Source organism: Chionomys nivalis, chromosome 3, assembly GCF_950005125.1.
Source record: "Chionomys nivalis chromosome 3, mChiNiv1.1, whole genome shotgun sequence".
Lineage (NCBI taxonomy): Eukaryota > Metazoa > Chordata > Mammalia > Rodentia > Cricetidae > Chionomys > Chionomys nivalis.
The window spans coordinates 19,009,713-19,028,911 of NC_080088.1; the positions used below are offsets into that span (position 1 = coordinate 19,009,713).

Consider the following 19,199-nt stretch of genomic DNA (forward strand, 5'->3'; position numbering starts at 1 on the left):
CATCAAGTCCAAACAGGACTGATAAATCTGTGGCCCTGAAGTCACCTACTGAGCACACTGGGCCAGGAGGAGTCACAACCTCAAAGAGAACTGATTTTCCCTCTCCCCACACATATCAGTTAGTAATGGGTCCCACCTTCTCTAAGAGGAACCTCATTGGGGATCCAAGACATAAAGCTTTTTGCTATTTTTTTTGAGTTCTATTAGAACATACCTTAATTTTATTACTTATTGTTCTGAATCTCAACAATTGTTAAGAGATAAATATCAGCAGAGGAACTAAATTGGCTCACCTAACTGCAGCTATACCTAGACATATAGAAGTACAAAAAAGTTGTCTAACTATAAATCATAATTGTTTTCCACCATGAACTGCTAAATGGATTTCTGATGCATTCTAGAAAACACAGTCAGGAATGGTGGAACAAGCTTGTAACACCACAGAAAGCTGAAGTGAGTTGATTAAGAATTCAAGGTCATCCTTGGATGTATAGTACCTCAAGGCTAGCCTGAGCTAGGTGGAATCCTATCTCAAAAACAAAACCAAAACTACTACGAATGAATGAACAAACAAAGATACATGCCTGGAAATTATCTGTATCTGTATCTTTATGTGATTTGATTATAGATGTCCACTTGTAAAAGACTGCATGGGCAGAGATGTGAATTAACAATACATCAGATGGGTAGCTAGGCAACCTGGTTTCCATCAGCGAACATATTTAAATGCAACAGAAATTATGTTTTTCATGTGTTAATAGCAATAGTCATTAAATCTAAGTGATCTGAAGAAATTTAAAATAAGGATATAAAGTTAAGGAGGAAAAACAGATTTATGTACACCAAAATCTATACATGAACTTTTGGCCAATATTTGAACTACTTTTAATTCATGAAAACAAGTGCAATAAGTTGTCTTTTCAGTAAGGGATACTTTGTGCTAACTAACTAGTGGGTCACCTAACAGGATTTCCAGAGGGTGGGATGGTCTGTGCTTACCATGGGGAAATCAGAGGCAAGAGAATTGCTGTTTAATGCCAGCCTAATCTATCCAGCAAATTCCAGGACATTTATGGCTACATAGTGAAATGAAGTCTCAAAGCAATAACAAAAATTTGTCTGGGTAGCACAGAGATTTCTTTTCATTTAGAACTCAAAAACAGTCTCACTGAAAATAACCTACCATGTAGCAGCTAGTAACACAATTTCAAGACTTCTCCATAAACCTGTGTGAACTCTAGTTGACTGAGAGACTCCTATTATGTATCAATGCCATGATAAAACACAGCTACTATATACAGATATTCTTAGTGAATGATAATTTTCAGTCTCATGTGGAATGTTAGAAACATAGCAGAATTTCTAATAATTGGGCTGAAAGTTTCTAGCTTCCCTTGTCTCCTCAAATTATGTGCATCCATAATGGGATACCAGAGATCCAGGCTTCATCTAAAAGGCGATTCCCATCAAAGGAAAAGGCAAGAAGAGAATTTTATTACACACTATGCAGATGATTATCAATTTAATTTATAAGTATCAATTAAAAATTACATGTACTTTAGATGTTCATACATGTGCAAGCTCCATCCTTTTTGTAATACATTATAGATTGTATTCTAACAAAATCACCTCAGTTTTGGCAGCATCTAACAAAAAAGAGCTGTGTAGTAGTACAGGTTGTATGAGGAGTAACTTCGGAGGTGACATCTTTTTTTTTTTTTTCTGGAAGAGTCAACAAAGTACAGAAGCTGACATTTTGTTGATTTTTCTAACTTCAAGTAAAACACTTGATAGTGACATTATCTCTGGATTCATACTCAACAATGTTTTAACTCAATAGCAATTCCAGAGAGGTGATAGGGAGGCCTTTTCCTTTCTGTTAAAAGTTTGGTGAAGTTGAGGACTTCCTTAACGGACTTAGTTTACAATAATGCAGTTGAGGAGACTATATACATATACACATAGACATGAATATATACGTGTGTGTGTGTGAACATTTGTATTTCTATGTAATAACAATAAACTAAGAGGTCATGAGTTTGAAAGAGAGTAAGGAGGGGTATTTGGAAGAGCTAGAATTAATGAAAGAGATTGGGAAAATGTTGTAATTGTAAAAAAAAAGTAAAAGAAATAATTTAAATTAATTTGAATTAAATAAGATGTGAAACAGAATGTACTAGAATTGATGCACGTATCTTTAGTGCATTTAAACTTTGTAAGTTAATTTTGATTATTCCTCATTCAAAAATAGAAGCATTGGTAATGATACTGTATAAAGTTCATAAAATACATTATGACTTGGATTTACATGTTTATATGGTGGGGATAAACACATAAATAGAAAATTACTGTGTTATATAAATGAAAGGTGCTGCGGGAGACTTGAACTCAGTGATGGGATATCAGCAAAGTTCTTCAAGAAACTGGCCTACGTTGAGTGAATGCAAATCAGTTCTAAAGCACTGAGTCCTATTTATTTGCATGGTATTTCAACCCAAGTTATACTGTCTGCTTCTCTGACCTGATTTCCTGTGGATCATAGTTCTTGCAGCAAGACTTAGAGACCGAGAGATAGGGTCCATCAGTACAAAAAAATAAGTGATGCTATCCATTGTCTTAGATATAATATATTTTAGAAAGTCCAGGTTCTTGCTTTCTTCTGAAATAATTCAGGTAATTTGTATAAAGATGTTAATCTTTGTCACTATGCATGCTTACTAGTCTCCATAGTGTCTTAGTACCCGAAAGAACATTATAGCGTTAATGAGTGTTGTCTAGACTGGCATGAGGAAATGGAAAGAAAACTTGGTGGGTTTTAATGATGTGTTTGGTATAGTGGGAAATAATTTAGGATCTAATTTATTAAGCAGGCCCTGTAGTCTCTCAAAGTTATTTATGCAGATTGGCTATGAATTGCAATTCCCCACAGATTTGAGAAAATCACATGAGGCAGATTTGATCAGTCTTTACTCCTTTATATTAAACACTTTAATTTCCTTCCATTTATAGCATGCATAACTAAAAAGCACTTTGAATAATATTTTTATGTCTTTGATCAAAGTAAAAAAAAAGAATCTTTACACTGAGACAAGTGTAATGCCAAATTAACAATGAGTTTTCCATCATGTTTTCTAAGAAGGATATCCACATTGTTACAGCCCAATCCTGGCCCATGGGATATGCCTTGCAAACATTATTAAAATTAATCACTAATATTAGTGAGAAATTGAGCTAATTATTTGTTTTCTGATTAGGAATTCCAGGAAGAATTGTTAACCCTAAGAGTCCTATGCAACATGTCTCTACCTTACATACCAGACTAGTTAATGCTAGCCTCATATTCTCAAATCTGGGCAAGAAACAGACTTGCATCAATGTTTTTCTACTGTGAGGTGTTGGTAAATACTGAGGTAGAGAATGAATTCTGTCTTTAAAATAAAGTTGCCATAATTAATTGGAGGACAGGGAAAGAAGAAATGTTTTCATCATCTTATGATCTCAAAAAAGAGAAAGATCCCACACAAACGCACATTTAATTTATTTCAACAATTTGACACAAGGTACTGAAACCTGAAATTAAAATTGGCATTTTATACTGGCGTAAGTTGATAATATTCTGGTTCCCACATGTAATTTCGGTCAGTGTCCTAAATATCTTCAAGTATATAGGAAAACATTAACTTACTACAACTGTGAACACACACACAGCCTCCCACAAAGAAAACCCATCAGGACAAGATATGAGAAAGATCAGAAAAGGTTTAACTACTACCTTGAATGTTGGTGACTCTGTATTTTCATTTTATAGAATATTCTGGTAGTCATTTTCATGCAGTAGAAGTTATCTTTCCAAAAACTCATCTAGAGCTTCTTGCCTGTCAACACCATAGTAATAAGGTGCTGTGAGGGGAGAGTAGCCTCAGCAGCTGAAGGTGCGTGCCGCCAAATCAGAGAACTTGAGTTCCTTTCATCCCGAGGAAGTCCATTCATCCAGAGGAACTGCAGAATAGAGAGAACTGACTGTCTTCTCCCACCTTCTCCCCTTCCTCATTTCTCTCTCTCTCTCTCTCTCTCTCTCTCTCTCTCTCTCTCTCTCTCTCTCTCTCTCTCTCTCTCTCTCTCTCTCTCTCCTTCTCCCTTCCCTTATGGTCCCCCAAATGCATTCTATTTTCTATTTTTTCCTTTTATATTTATATTTTTATTTTATATTTTTATTTCATTTATTTACTTAGGGATAGGTAGGTATATGAGAATACACACCACGCAGAGCAGGGACGGAGAGAGAGGGAGATGAGAAAAAGAAGAACTACATGCCCTGTAGTTCCTGGGAATAAATGGAATAAAGTTCTCAGTTTTGGTAGCATGCACCTCTAGCTGCTGAGACTATTCTCAAGTCACAGTTTCATATTACTAAGGTGTGGTGGATTGCAAGAAGTTCTAGATGAGTTTTTGGAAAAATAATTCTTACTGTATTAAAATGACTACCAAAATGATGACAGTAAATGATGCACTTTACTGAGAACTTATCATTTACCTAGCATACAAATTACACCCATTCCCCCTGCTTTAAAATTAAAGATTCATTAATTAAAAATAAACTGAGGATCAAATGAACTGCAGTACTTTTACAGCTTCCAAAATTCATCTCTGATGAACTCATTACTTTTCAGGGCTGGTCAAGGCACATAGGCAAGGGATGCCAAGAAGTTATAATCCAAGAGCTAGGACAGGATGCATGTCTGGGTATACATCAGCTGTCTATCTCACAACACACATACACACACACACAAATATCATTACAAACAATAAATAAAATTAATTAAAATAAAACCAGTAACACTGAGAAAATAAACTTAGGGGAGAGCATACTATTCACATACTCTAGATACTGTCTACAGAGAACGTGCCTCCTTGATAAGCTCCTAAAAACCTCATCTCTCAGACACCTTTTTGGTTGCATTGCCAGCAGTATGTTTTCATCCAAATACCATTATTTCTGTAAGACAGTAGAGAGAAATGGCAAGATTGACCCATTGTTTTCTCTTTTGCTGTGACTATGGTGCATTGCACAGAGGAGGGATTGGCTAGGTCAAGACAACTCTTCTATTGACATTTCGTTACCTCTAGGCAAATGTCCCAAATTTTAAAGAGCTTAGGTCAGAAAAAACTAAACTTCATTAAGTTTGCCTGCTCGCTAAATGTTTCTCTAGGTGAATTGTAGGCGTGTTTCTATAAATGTAGTAAATGAACAAGATTTGCAGTTGAATTACATTCAGTTCAGACACAGTGTTACCTAAGTGCCCACTGCTGAGACTATTGGAGTGCAATACTTTGTCCCGACTCTCTTCCAACCACCAACCCCCCCTGTCTATAAATGTCCTGAACTCTCTCCTGCCAACTCAATCCCCTTCTTTCCCTCCAATCCTAAAAGAAAGACCCTCATTCTCCAAAAGCTTTTTTAGCTTAATCCCACCTGGCTCTATTCACGGTTTAAACCTTTTGGGGTGTGAAATGAGCTACAGGGCCGGGCTGCAGTATGTGCAGCATGCATTATTATTCCTTCAGCTTTAGTGTGTCTAAAGGCTTAAAACATCTCTACCTAAGCTCTGACTGCAGGCAAGAATCCTTATCTCAGCAAATGCAGTCTGAGTAGCAAGACAAAGGAGAGGCAACCTAAGCAGGGCCTGAGAAGAGAAGCTGAAGACTGTATACCATCCAAGCAGCCCAGGGATAGCCCTTTTTCTCTCCCTAGAATCTTTTATATTTTTATAATTCATCAATGACCTAAAAAGTGTTAATGTTTACATGTATATGCTTCTCTTTTCACATAGAATAGACTTCTGCAAATCAGAAGAGCCCTTTATGGGAATATAAGCCATAGAAATAATAAGAATGGATTAGAAATAGGTTGCTGGAAGACACTAATATGTAAATAAGGTAAAACTGTATAGTATGATACTAAATATCTAATCTTTTCAGACAGTTGTAGAAATGGGCACTGGAGTTATCAAAATCCATAGGTCTGGAAATCATCATAAAAATTTAATTGATTGTAATCATCTTGATTCTATTCATACCAGTTATGAGAACTTTAAAAAAATAAGTGTCGACACATTATAGGCTATTTGTACACTGCATGAGAATATAGCTGTGATTGGTTTAATAAAGAGCTAAACAGTGAATTGATAGGCAGGAAGTATAGGTGGAACCTCCAGATAGAGAGAGGAAGCAGAAGGAGATAATCGAGGTGCAGAGGCGATGACAACAAGACATTGAGGGAGCTGGACATACAGAAATAAAGATTAGAAAGCCACAAGGTAAAAGGCAGATTAATAGAAATGGGTTAATTTAAATTACAAGAGCTAGTTAGGAACAATCCTAAGCTATAGGCTGAGCTTTCATAATTAATAATGTCTCCAATCCCTTTGGGAGCTGGCTGGTGGGACAGAAAAAGACTCATTACAATGACATCACAAAGGATTGTTAATATTTTGTTTTTCATTTATTGATTACTATTTTGACCATTATTAATAGTTTCTCTTAAACTTTTGCTGTTTCATATTCTGTTTAATGTGAATCAAACTACAATTCTTTTAGGTTTCTGATGTGGAGATCAAACATGGAATTTTACTTATGTGACTATTTTAATAGATTTTGTTGTAAAGGTATATTGTTTTCTAGCAAACCAGCGATGATAAGATGTTGCATTCCTGTAATCCTGGCTCATAAAACTGAAAAGTTCAAGGTTAACTCAGGATGTATAATAAAACTAATATCAGTCTGTGATACGTAGCAAGCCTCAGTCAATATAGCTACATAATTAAGTGAAGTCTGTTTCATTGTTTAATTTTCACCTGAATCACATAGAAAAGAACATGCATCTTTTTCCCATGTGAATATATCTCCAGTTGATCTCAGGGCAGCACCAACAATGGAACATTGTTTTTGAGTCCCAAGGGAAGAACATCTGTCCATTCTTCTTAAAGGTCATTTTCTAGCTTTCTTTTCCTTTAGAACCCATGTGGTAAAGTCATTATGCACAGTCCAACCATGTGTCACCAACAGTAGATATATGATGAATAGGATAGGTTAAGATATTTATAAAAATCATGAGTCAATATTTTCTATTTTACTTACTTTCCACAGATATTGATAAGGTCCCTTCAGGACCTATCATAAAGAAATTTCAAAGGAACAGGGAAAGAGCAAGGAAATTGAGTGGTCTGAAAATCTACATATCTGTAATCATACATTTTAATGTAGATGTCTTGATGGTGTTCTCCATTTTCTACATGAAAAGAGATTCAAATAGCTGGAAATTAAGATGAAAGCATCGAGACAAAACCTTGTACAACTCTCATAAACAGTGCTTGTATTTCAGCATGACCTTCTTCCCGTTCTGTAGCAGACACTAAAATCATTTGATAAGCTGGTTACAGCAACCCGCTGGGCCTGCACCCCAACTCCCTGATCCCATAGATCTAAAGTTGTTCTGGGTAATTAACATTTTCTAGAGTGACAGCTGCTGGTGTTGACAAAGCGCCCTGTGAAAGTCTGCTGGAAACACGAGACTTAGTAAATTTCTTGGAAGAATGCTCAAAGGTGGTAGACCTTGAGCAGAATGAGAAACTCTTAATAATGAGTAAACACAAGAAAAAAGCTGTCTGGAGGGAGATTAGAGAGCAATTATCACCATGGACTTTACCCTCACAGCATAGAAGTGTACTAATCAGTTCCAGTTGTCTGAAGCCTGCAGCCAGCAGGAAAAACAAAGCCTCTTCTCATTCAGGAGGCCTAGCACTTTAAATTCATTTGATGACTTCTACCAAAAAGTACATGCTGATAAAATTCAGAGCTCTTGATCTACATTCTCCTCTCACATGAATGTGTTAGTCTTCACCTAGAAACTACTTTACATTATTAAGGTTCTTAGAACTAGAACACCCTTAGAATTCTATATCCACTTCTACCTTTTTTTTATTAATTTTTATTGAGCTCTACAGTTTTCTCTGCTCTCCTGCCTGCCTCTACCTTTTTTTATCTAAATTGCAGCAAATGTATGTGCATATGGCTACCTACGTAAAATAATTCTTCTGCTCATGTGGTATGAGGAGATAGTTTAATCTCCAAAAATAACAATAGTAATGCTTCTCTTTGTTTTGCTAAATCGATTTGGGATTTTATTAAAGGAATATTAGTGGCTTTGTGTTCTTTCATTAAATTTATCTGCTTTATAAATGAAAGTGTAATATACCAAATTCTGGGGCATTAGAGAGAGCCTCTATTCAGTGGCTGGAAAATGCCAAATAAATGTTCAGTCTATAGTAAACTCTGGAAGAAGGAGGAGTTGCCCTATGAATATTTTTCCTTTTCATTTGATTATGCGAATATTGACTGTTCCATGCACATTCCCTGTGCACCCAAACACACTGTGGCTGTTAGGTATTATTTTAGGGAGACACTGAATATTCTAGCGAGGCAACAGCAGACCCAACCTGGCATTTCAAAAGATAAGAACTACAGCCAGGCAAAGGGGTCGCATGCCTTTAATCCCAGCTCTCGGGAGGCAGAAGCAGGCAGACCTCTGTGCACTCGAAGCCAGCCTCGTTTACAAGAGTTAGTTCCAGAACAGGCTCCAAAGCAACACAGAGAAATCCTGACTTGAAACCCCCACTACCATCCTCCAAAAAAAGAAAGAAAGGGTAAGAACTACATTGTCTCCTGACAGCCATAAATACCAGTAAAATCAGGATGTTTACAATCCAAAGGCAAGGATTGTTGTTGTTAACCGTTGGGGTTTTTCACTTGTACATTGTATCATTTTAACCCTCTCTCCTTCTTTCCTTGTCCTACCCACTTCCTCCCAGATTTAAAGGCATAGTTTTGTATTATAGATTATGGTCTTGAATGAATAAAAGAACTGAAACAAGATTGAGGATTGAAAGTCGAGTCACTAGCTAAATTTTAAGGTACAAGTAAGGAAACTGGAGAAAAAAATGTCACTAAGACAGACGATGATGCAGATACCACAGGACTCAGCCTGAATTGGATGCCTTGTTTACATGGAGGTGTCTTTCGCCACCCTGTGGTAGCTCTCGAGTTGGCAACTATAGATCCAGGATGCAGAGGTCCTCAGAGCAGCCTTGTGTCTTCTGTCTTTGAATTAAGACTGGAATTAAGACTGCTCAGACCTTAAATTTAAAGAAATACCAGAAGAAAAAAATAAAAGATATTTGAAAACTATATTCTGAAAATGTTATTACACTATAATGTAGTTCTTAGGGGGTTGATTTTATTGAAAGATGAAAAGAAAGGCTTAAATCATGAATGCTGTGTTTATTTTCATTTTATTCAAATTTTATATAAATTGACCCATTGACCTACTGGCATCCATTCAGTAACACACACACAAAGAAAAGACAAATGGAAAAGACATCAAATCCTCAAGAGAATTGTGTAGCAATCTTTGTAAAATTCTGTAGGATATGCATTTCTCAAATTCTGTAGGATAAAGGCATTTCTCAAAAATGGACTTCTTTTCATGTCTTTAGGAACAATTCTGCTAAATGGTTTGTAGTAACACTTGATATTATACTGAAAAGATTCTTCTCTCATACAATGTATCCCAACCACAGTTTCCCCTCCCTCTACTCTTCCCAGGCCATCAAATAATTTATTTCAGGATATGCATCATTAAATGATTTAAAATGTAACATGCTTTGTTGGTAATTTTATCTTCTGTTTATATGACATTTTTCCTCCCTTAGAAGTGCAAACTCATCAATGACAACGTTCTCTGCTGGAGATGGACCTTTTGTGAGTTTAAACAAAGCCCCTAATGGCAGCTTGACACTAACACCCAGGTGGGCACTAAGATGTTTTATTTTCATTTGGTAAACAAAACTAGATAGAAAATATTTGGAAGTCAATGTCAGTGGTACCATATACTGACCACATAGACATGAAAGTTGTTCCTTTTCTTTATTTGTGTAAAGCAAAGCACCATCTAACTAGTCTTTTCTGATAGGATTGTCTGATTCTCATTTTTATAAGACAGTCTAATGAAATGTAAGTAACTAAAGTTCTGGCATACAGAAAGGGAAATGATATACCTTAATACCTTTCTTATTCTCATATTCTAAATTCTTAAAATTCATAAAAAGAAATTGTAAGTCCTAGACTGAGGGTTTACACTCCTTAGACAACTATCAAAAGGCAAGGAGTGACATGAGAATTAAATATTATCTTTCTTAGCAAATAATATGAATATCATTTTAAAATAGTATAATTAGGCCTATATTCTCTCTCTCTCCTCTCTCTCTCTCTCTCTCTCTCTCTCTCTCTCTCTCTCTCTCTCTCTCTCTCTCATTGGGTTTATTCCTGCAGCCCTTTGTAGGGTATTGTAAGGCAACACCCTTCCTCTATTCAAAAGCATATCATGAATAAATTATGTAATTTCTCCTATTTAGGCATTAGTGGCAATTTTTGTATGAAATTGGCCTCTGAGTTTTATAATTTCACAATAGATGAACTGTGGAAGAGAAATGACTGCAAGGAGACATTGGGGTTGCACTCTGCATTAACATCTTATTACCACTGGATTTGGTCTAACAGACTCAATGTTAAAAATAGCATTGTGTGATTCTACTATTGGTGAAAGCCAGCACTTACAAGCAGTAAATCAAATTTGTAAGGACCATATTTAGTATCAATAAAAGGGTTTTGCAGTGTAATATTTTGTATCAATGTTGACGGATATGATATCACGAGTCTCACCAGAAATGAGCTAAACCATTTGGAAGTTTTCAAACAGGTTTCCAGCTTCCTTTCTATAAAACATTCTCAAATTCATGTTTCTCTGGTAGACTGAGAATTCTACCTGCTCATGTTTCATAGATTAAGTATTAGCAAGAAAGTGAAAAAAAAATAGTTAAAGGTCATTCAAAATAATTGCATACATGCTTCAGAAAAGGAACATGTCATTCCATTCTTATGAAAAGGTGTCAGAATCAAGTAATATTAATGCCATTGTTACATCTACATTCATGACATTTAAAAAAGACTTTATAGATGCACTCTTTACCTTTCTTTACACCAAAACAAAAAAAGATTAGTTAAATGCCCTCAATCCTTTTCTTAATCGGCCACTTTATGCTGCACTGGCAAATCCAAGACATGATGACTCATTCATTCCCTTAGCTAACTAATTTATGCTTTTATTTATTTATTGTACAATTATTATATTCAGTGTCATATGAAAAATGGTGCCTTTAAGAGCATCCTTGTTTTAAAAGAGAAATATTAGAAAGAAGTTACCAGAGAAAAGTAGAAATGTCTTGTCAAAATGATAATGAACTTCTAACTACTCTGTGCTTGATAAAAAACTAATTTGGCATTGTTTGCTCTTTTGAAGACTAGTAACAATGTCTTAGAAGCCATATTAAATATGGATTTTTATTGCTGACTACTGTAGATCTGAAAAGTGTTTTTGTGAGACTTGAAAATATTCTATGAGACATCCTATAAACTACTTTTCATTCAAACACATGTGGGCATCATAAAGAAAACAGACTTAGAGGCATTTTATATATATATATATATATATATAAAGATAAATAAGCTTTATCATTTTACATATATATATATAAAGAGAGAAGAGAGAGACATACTCATATTGATTATTAATAAAAATACATTTTCCTATATTTCTATTGAAATTATCTTGTACATTAAAAGAGAATATCACTAATGGGATGTAGGCTCATGTGCTTATAAATAAGCTTTATCAAGCATGTTCTAAAATCACGGAGGTGCTTTGATTGAGCTAAAGCATTTTTCTGTGCTTTTCCTTTTATCCTTTTCCCAAAGTAAAAGAACTTAAGCAATTTGCACACCTCATTCAGGTAAGTACTTAAGTGCACAACGTTTAATTCTACATGTCTGCACATGTATACAAACGTGTGTTATTTAATGCATGGATCGCCTAAGCAGCAGCAGAAGTGTGAAGTACCATGATTCCTGGTGTAACATTGCCCTCTGCTGGTTGAATTGTGCAACACCTTACAAACAAATTTTCTTTATGGACGTTTTTTGGCTCTTAAAACAAATTTCCAAACTGTAGGTGATACTTTTTCAGCAGTCTGTGCTTATTTATTATTTCATGCTTTCCATGCACACGTCTGCCTCTCTTAGAAACATAGCCTGCGCTTCATTCATCTTTCACTTGAAGGAAAAAGTGCACAGCCTAGCAGAATGAGTCAACGCTAAATAGCACTGAAACTGATGATATTGAGGCTGATTGCTATCAGTTGGTCCTCATTGGCAGTCTTAATTCTGTTACTTCAGCCAAACATACTCTAAATGGCCAATCACAGTCTAAATATTTTAAGTGGTAAATACATATATGAAGCGTTCATTAATTTCAATTATTGCCAATCTGGGTAGCACTAACCAATTTTATTATGTCCTGAATGAACCATCTCTTGGTGCAACATAACCCAGGCATACATTATCTTTCCATTAATTCTTCAGAAGTTATTTTAATTCTCAAAATTACTTGCAGTATTAAGTGATTTTCTCCAAGTATTTCATAATTTGCTCAATAGTGTCACCAAAATAAAGGAATAGAGTATATCATTAAAGGTTTTTCTGAATAATAAGGAAAGAAAATTCATATGCTAAAAATATACAACCTGTACTATACATGCATTATCTATTCTTAAAATTGTGGGGAAAAAAATCACTTTTTTTTTTTTTTTGGTTTTTCGAGACAGGGTTTCGCTGTGGCTTTGGAGCCTGTCCTGGAACTAGCTCTGTAGAACAGGCTGGTCTCGAACTCACAGAGATCCGCCTGCCTCTGCCTCCCGAGTGCTGGGATTAAAGGCGTGCGCCACCATCGCCCAGCTAAAAATCACTTTTTGTTACTCTCACCAAAACTTCAAAATTTATAACCTTGATGTGTCATAGGTAGTTGGGCACAGGGGTCAGTACTGTATTGTATTTGGTTATAGATAAATACTATAGGTATTGAAACATATTCCCTAAGAATGAGAAAATAATAAAATCCAGGGTTGGTGTTAGCAAAATGGCAATATCTATCATAGATCAAATATTAATTATGTTTAATTTATGATAATTCCAAAGCAAAATTTTCTCATAGTCTCCATGAAATTCCAATACACTAGGTTTTATTATAATTATGTTGATACTGAGTAATTTTTTAAATTGCATAAAGAATAAGTTGCAGAAATGTAAACACAGCCTTATCTGATATTCAGGTGGGTCAATTTCTTCTGTGGATTTCAGCTTTTCCTGAATTTTATATCTGTTATACATATTTAAATGTCTATTTAACTAACAAAAACTTATTTTCTGTTGTAGTCTTCAGTGCTCACAAAATTTATTGATTATGCTACATTGTAACCATAAATGTAAGTATTTGTCACCCTTTAAGCCTTCAATTTAAAATTCCAGACAGAATTTTATGTCACTTGAAGTTATTTTGTCATCACTTCAATTTTCATATAAAAATATGGTATATCTCATTTCTTCAATTATTGTGATAGCATGTGGAGAAAAAATGGTGACCTCGAAAGTCAACCCAAAGATCGTTGGTGGAAGTGATGCCCAGGCAGGGTCGTGGCCCTGGCTTGTGGCTCTGTATTACAGAGACAGTTTCAGAGACCAGCTGCTCTGTGGTGCGTCTCTCGTCAGCAGTGAATGGCTAGTGTCTGCTGCACACTGTGTCTATGGGTAAGTATGGATATGAAGGGCCCAGTTGTACATGAATCATACATACGCCAGGGTGCTAAATCCTCACCATCACCAAAGATTGACTTGAGACAGTGTTTCTATGTCCTCTCTGTGATGCTAATAAAGACGTAATATGCATAATCATCTAGGAGTAAGCAAAGAACAATACAAGCTTTATTAAGAGATGTTAATTAAATGTGACAAATTAAGAAAAAGTGAGAAAAACTCTCGATAGTTGAATGGGGAGGGGGGTCGGTCCAACTGGAAGAAAAAGCCTTTGAAATAAGCTATGCACTCATAATACAGCCATAACAATGCTTGTGATAATTGTTGTGAAATGGTTGGTTCTCTGGGCTATCAGATCTGGAGCTGATTCTCAGTCCATATGCTCTGTGCATAATCCCCTAACCCAACCAGGGAAGTGATTGTGTTCTGTTCATGGACCATTCGCTCAATAAGCGATAGTTGAAGACCCACATCTGTCCCCCTCCCCCGTCCCTTTTTTTTCAGTTATGACTGTCTGCTAGTTATTAGTTGGTGTTAACGGCCTCTGACCTCACAGGTGCCTCAAGCACTATTGATTAAACTAAGTTCTCTTTGTATATTTACCAAAGTATAGATAACAAAAAGTCTGTAAAGTTGCTCTTAGTTAATGTGGGTTAACACCTTGTCTACAAGATAGGCTGGCATTTCTTTAGTGAAAAAGAGGAAGATTCCCTTAGATATTGTTTCAATTACCTTCAGAAGAAATAAGAATCTGTAATAAAGCTTATTAATAACACTCACATTTCCTGGGAGATTTGGATGTGGTCTCAGGAAAGCTAACTAGCTGGCATGCTAACACTGGCCTTAATTTTCATAGCCTGCCTCCTTTCAAGACCTCTTAGTTGCCTCTTACACAACTGCAAGTTCTTTGTTGTTCATCACTAATGTCTCTGCTCTCATCCCTCAGCCATTATATTCCCTTTTATCTCTAGCATCCTTTCCTGATTGTATGAGCAACTGATAGCTTCCACCATGGACGCTTTTCTTTTTCAACCTATAGAGAGCCATTTCCTCCCTCAGCAAGGTGTCCTAGAGCAAACAAGGTCATCTGAGAAGGCACAAAAGAGCATTTTATTTTGTATAGGCCCAAGCCTACCATGTAAACATTTTTACTGTTGATCATATTGCTACTTATTATGGTTCTTAAAGGGGCAACAATAACATTAGATATTGAAGTACAGTCTAGATGAGGAACCATAAAGACCATAATAAATGATGAACAACCTTGTAGAGGCTGAAGAAAAACCTTATCTAATCAGGCTGATATATAGGAATAAAACTGCCAAGAAAAACTGAAATTGCAAAAAAATAGAAATTGATGATGGTACCCTAGGATCACAGCTGAAGATGCTGGAAATTTAGTAAGAAAGACACATAAGCAAAAGGTATGAGGAATAATTCAGGGGTGACTAAAAGTAACAGTGTGTATTTTATAATGTTGAGATGAGGAAATAAGAACATAAACATCGTAAAAATGAAGGAAGTTAAGGTTTCTTGTTTTTATACATATCTCAACTATCTTCTTTAAAATAATAGTTTCTTCTCTCACATAATACATCCCAATCACAGCTTCCCCTCCCTCCCCTCCTTCTAGATACTCCGAATCTCCCCTACCACCCAGACCTTCTCTTCCTCCATTTCCTCTTCAGCAAAGAACAGGCCTCCAAGAGTCCACAGCCAAACAGGACAAAACAAGATACAATATCCCAAGGCAAAAAGTCCTCATATCGAAACTGTACAAAGCCACCTAGTAGACGAAAAGAGTCTCAAGGGCAGGTAAAAAAAATAAGAGATACACCTGCTCATGTGTTTGGATTCCCACAGAAACAGCAAGCTAACAATCACAACATGTATGCAGAGGGTCTGGTGCACATCCATGCAGGCCCCTATTCTTTCTACTTCAGTCTCTGTAAGCCCATATGAGCCCTGCTTGGTTGATGCAGTGGGCCATGTTCTCCTAATGGCCTCCATCCCTTCTGACTCCTACAGTCTTTTGACCCCTCTTAGGAGTTCTCCAAGAGCTGAGGGGGAGCAACCTGATGGCAACCTCCAATTTAGACTGTCTCTCTACATAATGTCTGGTTGTAGGTCTTTATTGATACTGGTCAATTTGGCTCTAAATTCTAGAAAAACAAGGATTGAAGTATAATAACATGCTGTTGATATTTGAATTCATGGTATCACTGAATAATTTTATCTATAGATTAAATATATAATATAGGTTGATTTTTTTTTAGACCTAAAGCAGAATCCTAAAGTATTCTAACACTTAGAGTTGCCAAGAAAGAGAGCAGGAGTGGGTAGAGTTAAGTGAAAAAGAAACCACAAGTGCATGGGCTGTTCTGGAAGTCATGTAAAGGAGGGAGTTCCAAATGATTCCTTGTTTCTATGAATCGTCCACAGGCAGATAATGATAATTTTGCGGTTTCCTCCCAGTGCCTTCTACTTCGCTTTCATTCTCTTCAACAATATTTATACTCACTCAGGAGCAGGATAGAAATCAGGCATGCACTAGTTTTCTATTCACTTTTTATAATACTAACACTTCTTTTTGTAGCCTCGTGCCCTTCCATTACCAAGTTATTATAGTGACTAGAATAATCATGATAATTACTAATTGATGCATAAATTGCTGAAAGTTGACCAATTTTATACTATTTGGGCTGATGTTACTTTCTGAATTGTTCTTGATAATTCTTGGAAGATTTTCTACTCTGCAGTTTCAATTTCAGAAATACCTTAAATTTTACTTTTTAAAATTATAATAGGCTGTATTCTTTGGATCTTCATCTTATTCAGAAAAGAATAATTAGAATTCAACAAACTATGCTAGGAGAAAACAGGGTTATGGACAAACTTGCTGAGACTGCTCTTGTGTCATATATAGTAATGTTAAAATGGAAGAGGGGTTCAGTTTACAATTACAAAATCCTACCTATACTATTGTCTGTTTCACTATATACTGCTCTTCCATGTCTCTCATACTATTTTTATTTCTGGAAACATTGGTTTCTGAGGCAGCACCACTATTTGGGGATGAGCTCACTTTACGTATCTGGTGCAATATTGTACTAGCATGTGTGCTAGTCTTTGGGGTTGACAGGTCAGGAGGGCATGCCTTTCTGATCCCTCCCAAACTTTCTCTTTCCTTAAATTCTAAGATAATCAGTTTTACCACACCTAGAAGATAGAGGTAAAATTTCACAGAATGAAGCCAATTTCTACACCTGAAGAAGCAATATCCAAGTAGCATCCAAAGAATTAGGGTTTGCTATCAATATGACCACCTGTCCTCTGTCTTCTGTCTTCCCTCCTATCATTTCATTCCCTTTCCTTTCTTCCTTCTTTCTATTATTACATTCTATTATTTTCCCTTATCTCATTTTCTTCAGAGCTAGCAAGCAATCCAAAGGCCTTGAACATGCTAACCAATCATTCTACCATTGAGTTATACTCCCAGCCCAGTTCTTCCACTTTGGCTAGTATTTAGAATCTATGAAGAAAGAAAAAATTGAAAACACATAGAATCACTCCTTTTCAACAGAAATGATACCTATGAAGGCTTTCCTATCGATTCCCCTGGAATCAGGAGCCAAATAAGCTCTTCCTTATATAAGTTGCCTTTTCCATGTTTTGTTTATAGCAATAGAAAAGTAACTAATACAATAACACAAGATGTTTGAGAAGACATGTTAGAAGAAAAATAACATTAATTAAGCTTCTGTAACTTAATTAGGAATATTAAAATGGAGTCACAAGTGGAACCCAGCAAATTTGATTTACATGAAATTAGTAATACAATAGTGATTACCAGAAGATAAGGAGCACAAACAGAGGAGAACTCGAGGAAATTTGATCAAAAAGTAAGGCTAGGACATAAAGTAGAGGTTAGTTTTCTATTGAACAACAGTAAGGCTACAAATAATAGTGACATATGTTTCAAAAAGGTGTAAGTAAGCATCTTGAGTAATTTCATGAAAATAATAAATGTTAGAGAAAATGTACTGTTTACTTTGACTTGAACATTTCAACATCATATATGCACCTGTATCAAAACATGAAATGGCAGTCCCTAAGTGTGTCCCAATTTCTGTATCAGTGAAATATAATAAGAAAAAAATACTTTCAAAGAAACACTGCTTAGAGGAATCAAGGAATACTATAAAATGGAAACATTGTCAGTTCTAGCTTTCATTAGATAATGTCTGGAAAGTTCTCTTCTAGATGGAAAGTTACTTGAAAATATTTTCTTATCACAATTTTCAGACGAAATGTAGATCCAACCAGGTGGACAGCAGTCCTGGGCCTGCATATGCAATCAAATCTGACTTCTCCTCAAGTAGAAAGACGGGTAATCGATCAAATTGTCATCAGTCCTCATTATGATAGGAGAAGAAAGTTCAATGACATTGTTATGATGCACCTTGAGTTTAAAGTGAATTACACAGGTAAGAGAACTCTATCTAGCCATCTAATCTTCTCATAGCAATCCAAAGTGAGACTTGAAATATCATCAATAGCAATTCAGGGCTAAATGAACTCTCATAGACAAGTAACAGGATCTCAACCAGTCCTCTTTATGTAGGTCATACAATGGAAACATAGGTCTATCTGCCAAAATGCATGAAGCAAGATATAAAGATAAAAGAGATAAGTTTTAATGAAATATGTTATACACGTCGAGACAGCTTTAAATGAGACCCAATAATATCGCTAGACCAACCAATGAAGGATTGTCTCAAATGCCTATATACTATCACCTGATAAAGTGAAATTTGTCCTAAAGAGTTCTGTTCAATCTAAACCATTACTCTGAAGTCTTTTCTAAAGCCCGGTTGGGCAACATTGTCATTGTCTATAAAATCAATTCATTTTTGCAGAATCTTATAAAATAATTATCAGGATTATATTCATGTTTGTTATGAGAGTTAAATTCATGGAATTGGTCCACATATGGATTATGGAAAAGCAGGCCATTATAGTCCTGAATAGCATCATACTGTCCTCAAGAATAATCGTTTCTATGTCTTTCGTGCATCCAGTGGGCATCAGAAGCTTACTAAAATCAAAGGACTTGTAAGTTGATGTTGAATAGTCAAACATGATGCTTCCACAGGATCCAAATAAGACAATTTGAGGAAAAGTAGTTTTGATGTGGTTCAATGTGTCAAAAATATTTTAAAACACCATCCAATATTTTTTCTTAACTAACCTTTTGAAAGAACATTAAAAAGACAAGCAAGATGCCTCAGCAGGCAAAGACAAGCAGGTAGAGGCACTTTCATACAGTTCTGATGACCAGAGTTCACTTTCTGGGTCCCACAAGATGATGGGGAAGAACTAGCTTTCTAGAGTTGTCCTCTGCCTTCAATATGCAAATGCGTGATATTTGACATACATGT

General features: G+C 35.8%; 1 protein-coding gene across 2 annotated transcripts in view; it reads left to right on the forward strand.

Moving 5' to 3' along the window:
- The window catches only part of Tmprss15 (transmembrane serine protease 15), a 106,006-nt gene that overhangs the window by 78,038 nt on the left and 8,769 nt on the right, over positions 1-19,199 (forward strand). For both annotated transcript variants that reach the window (XM_057765654.1, XM_057765655.1), the window contains 4 exons: positions 9,768-9,863; positions 13,381-13,430; positions 13,566-13,752; positions 18,064-18,245. In XM_057765654.1, the coding sequence (XP_057621637.1) occupies positions 9,768-9,863; positions 13,381-13,430; positions 13,566-13,752; positions 18,064-18,245 (515 nt within the window). The remainder of the gene's footprint in view (positions 1-9,767; positions 9,864-13,380; positions 13,431-13,565; positions 13,753-18,063; positions 18,246-19,199) is intronic.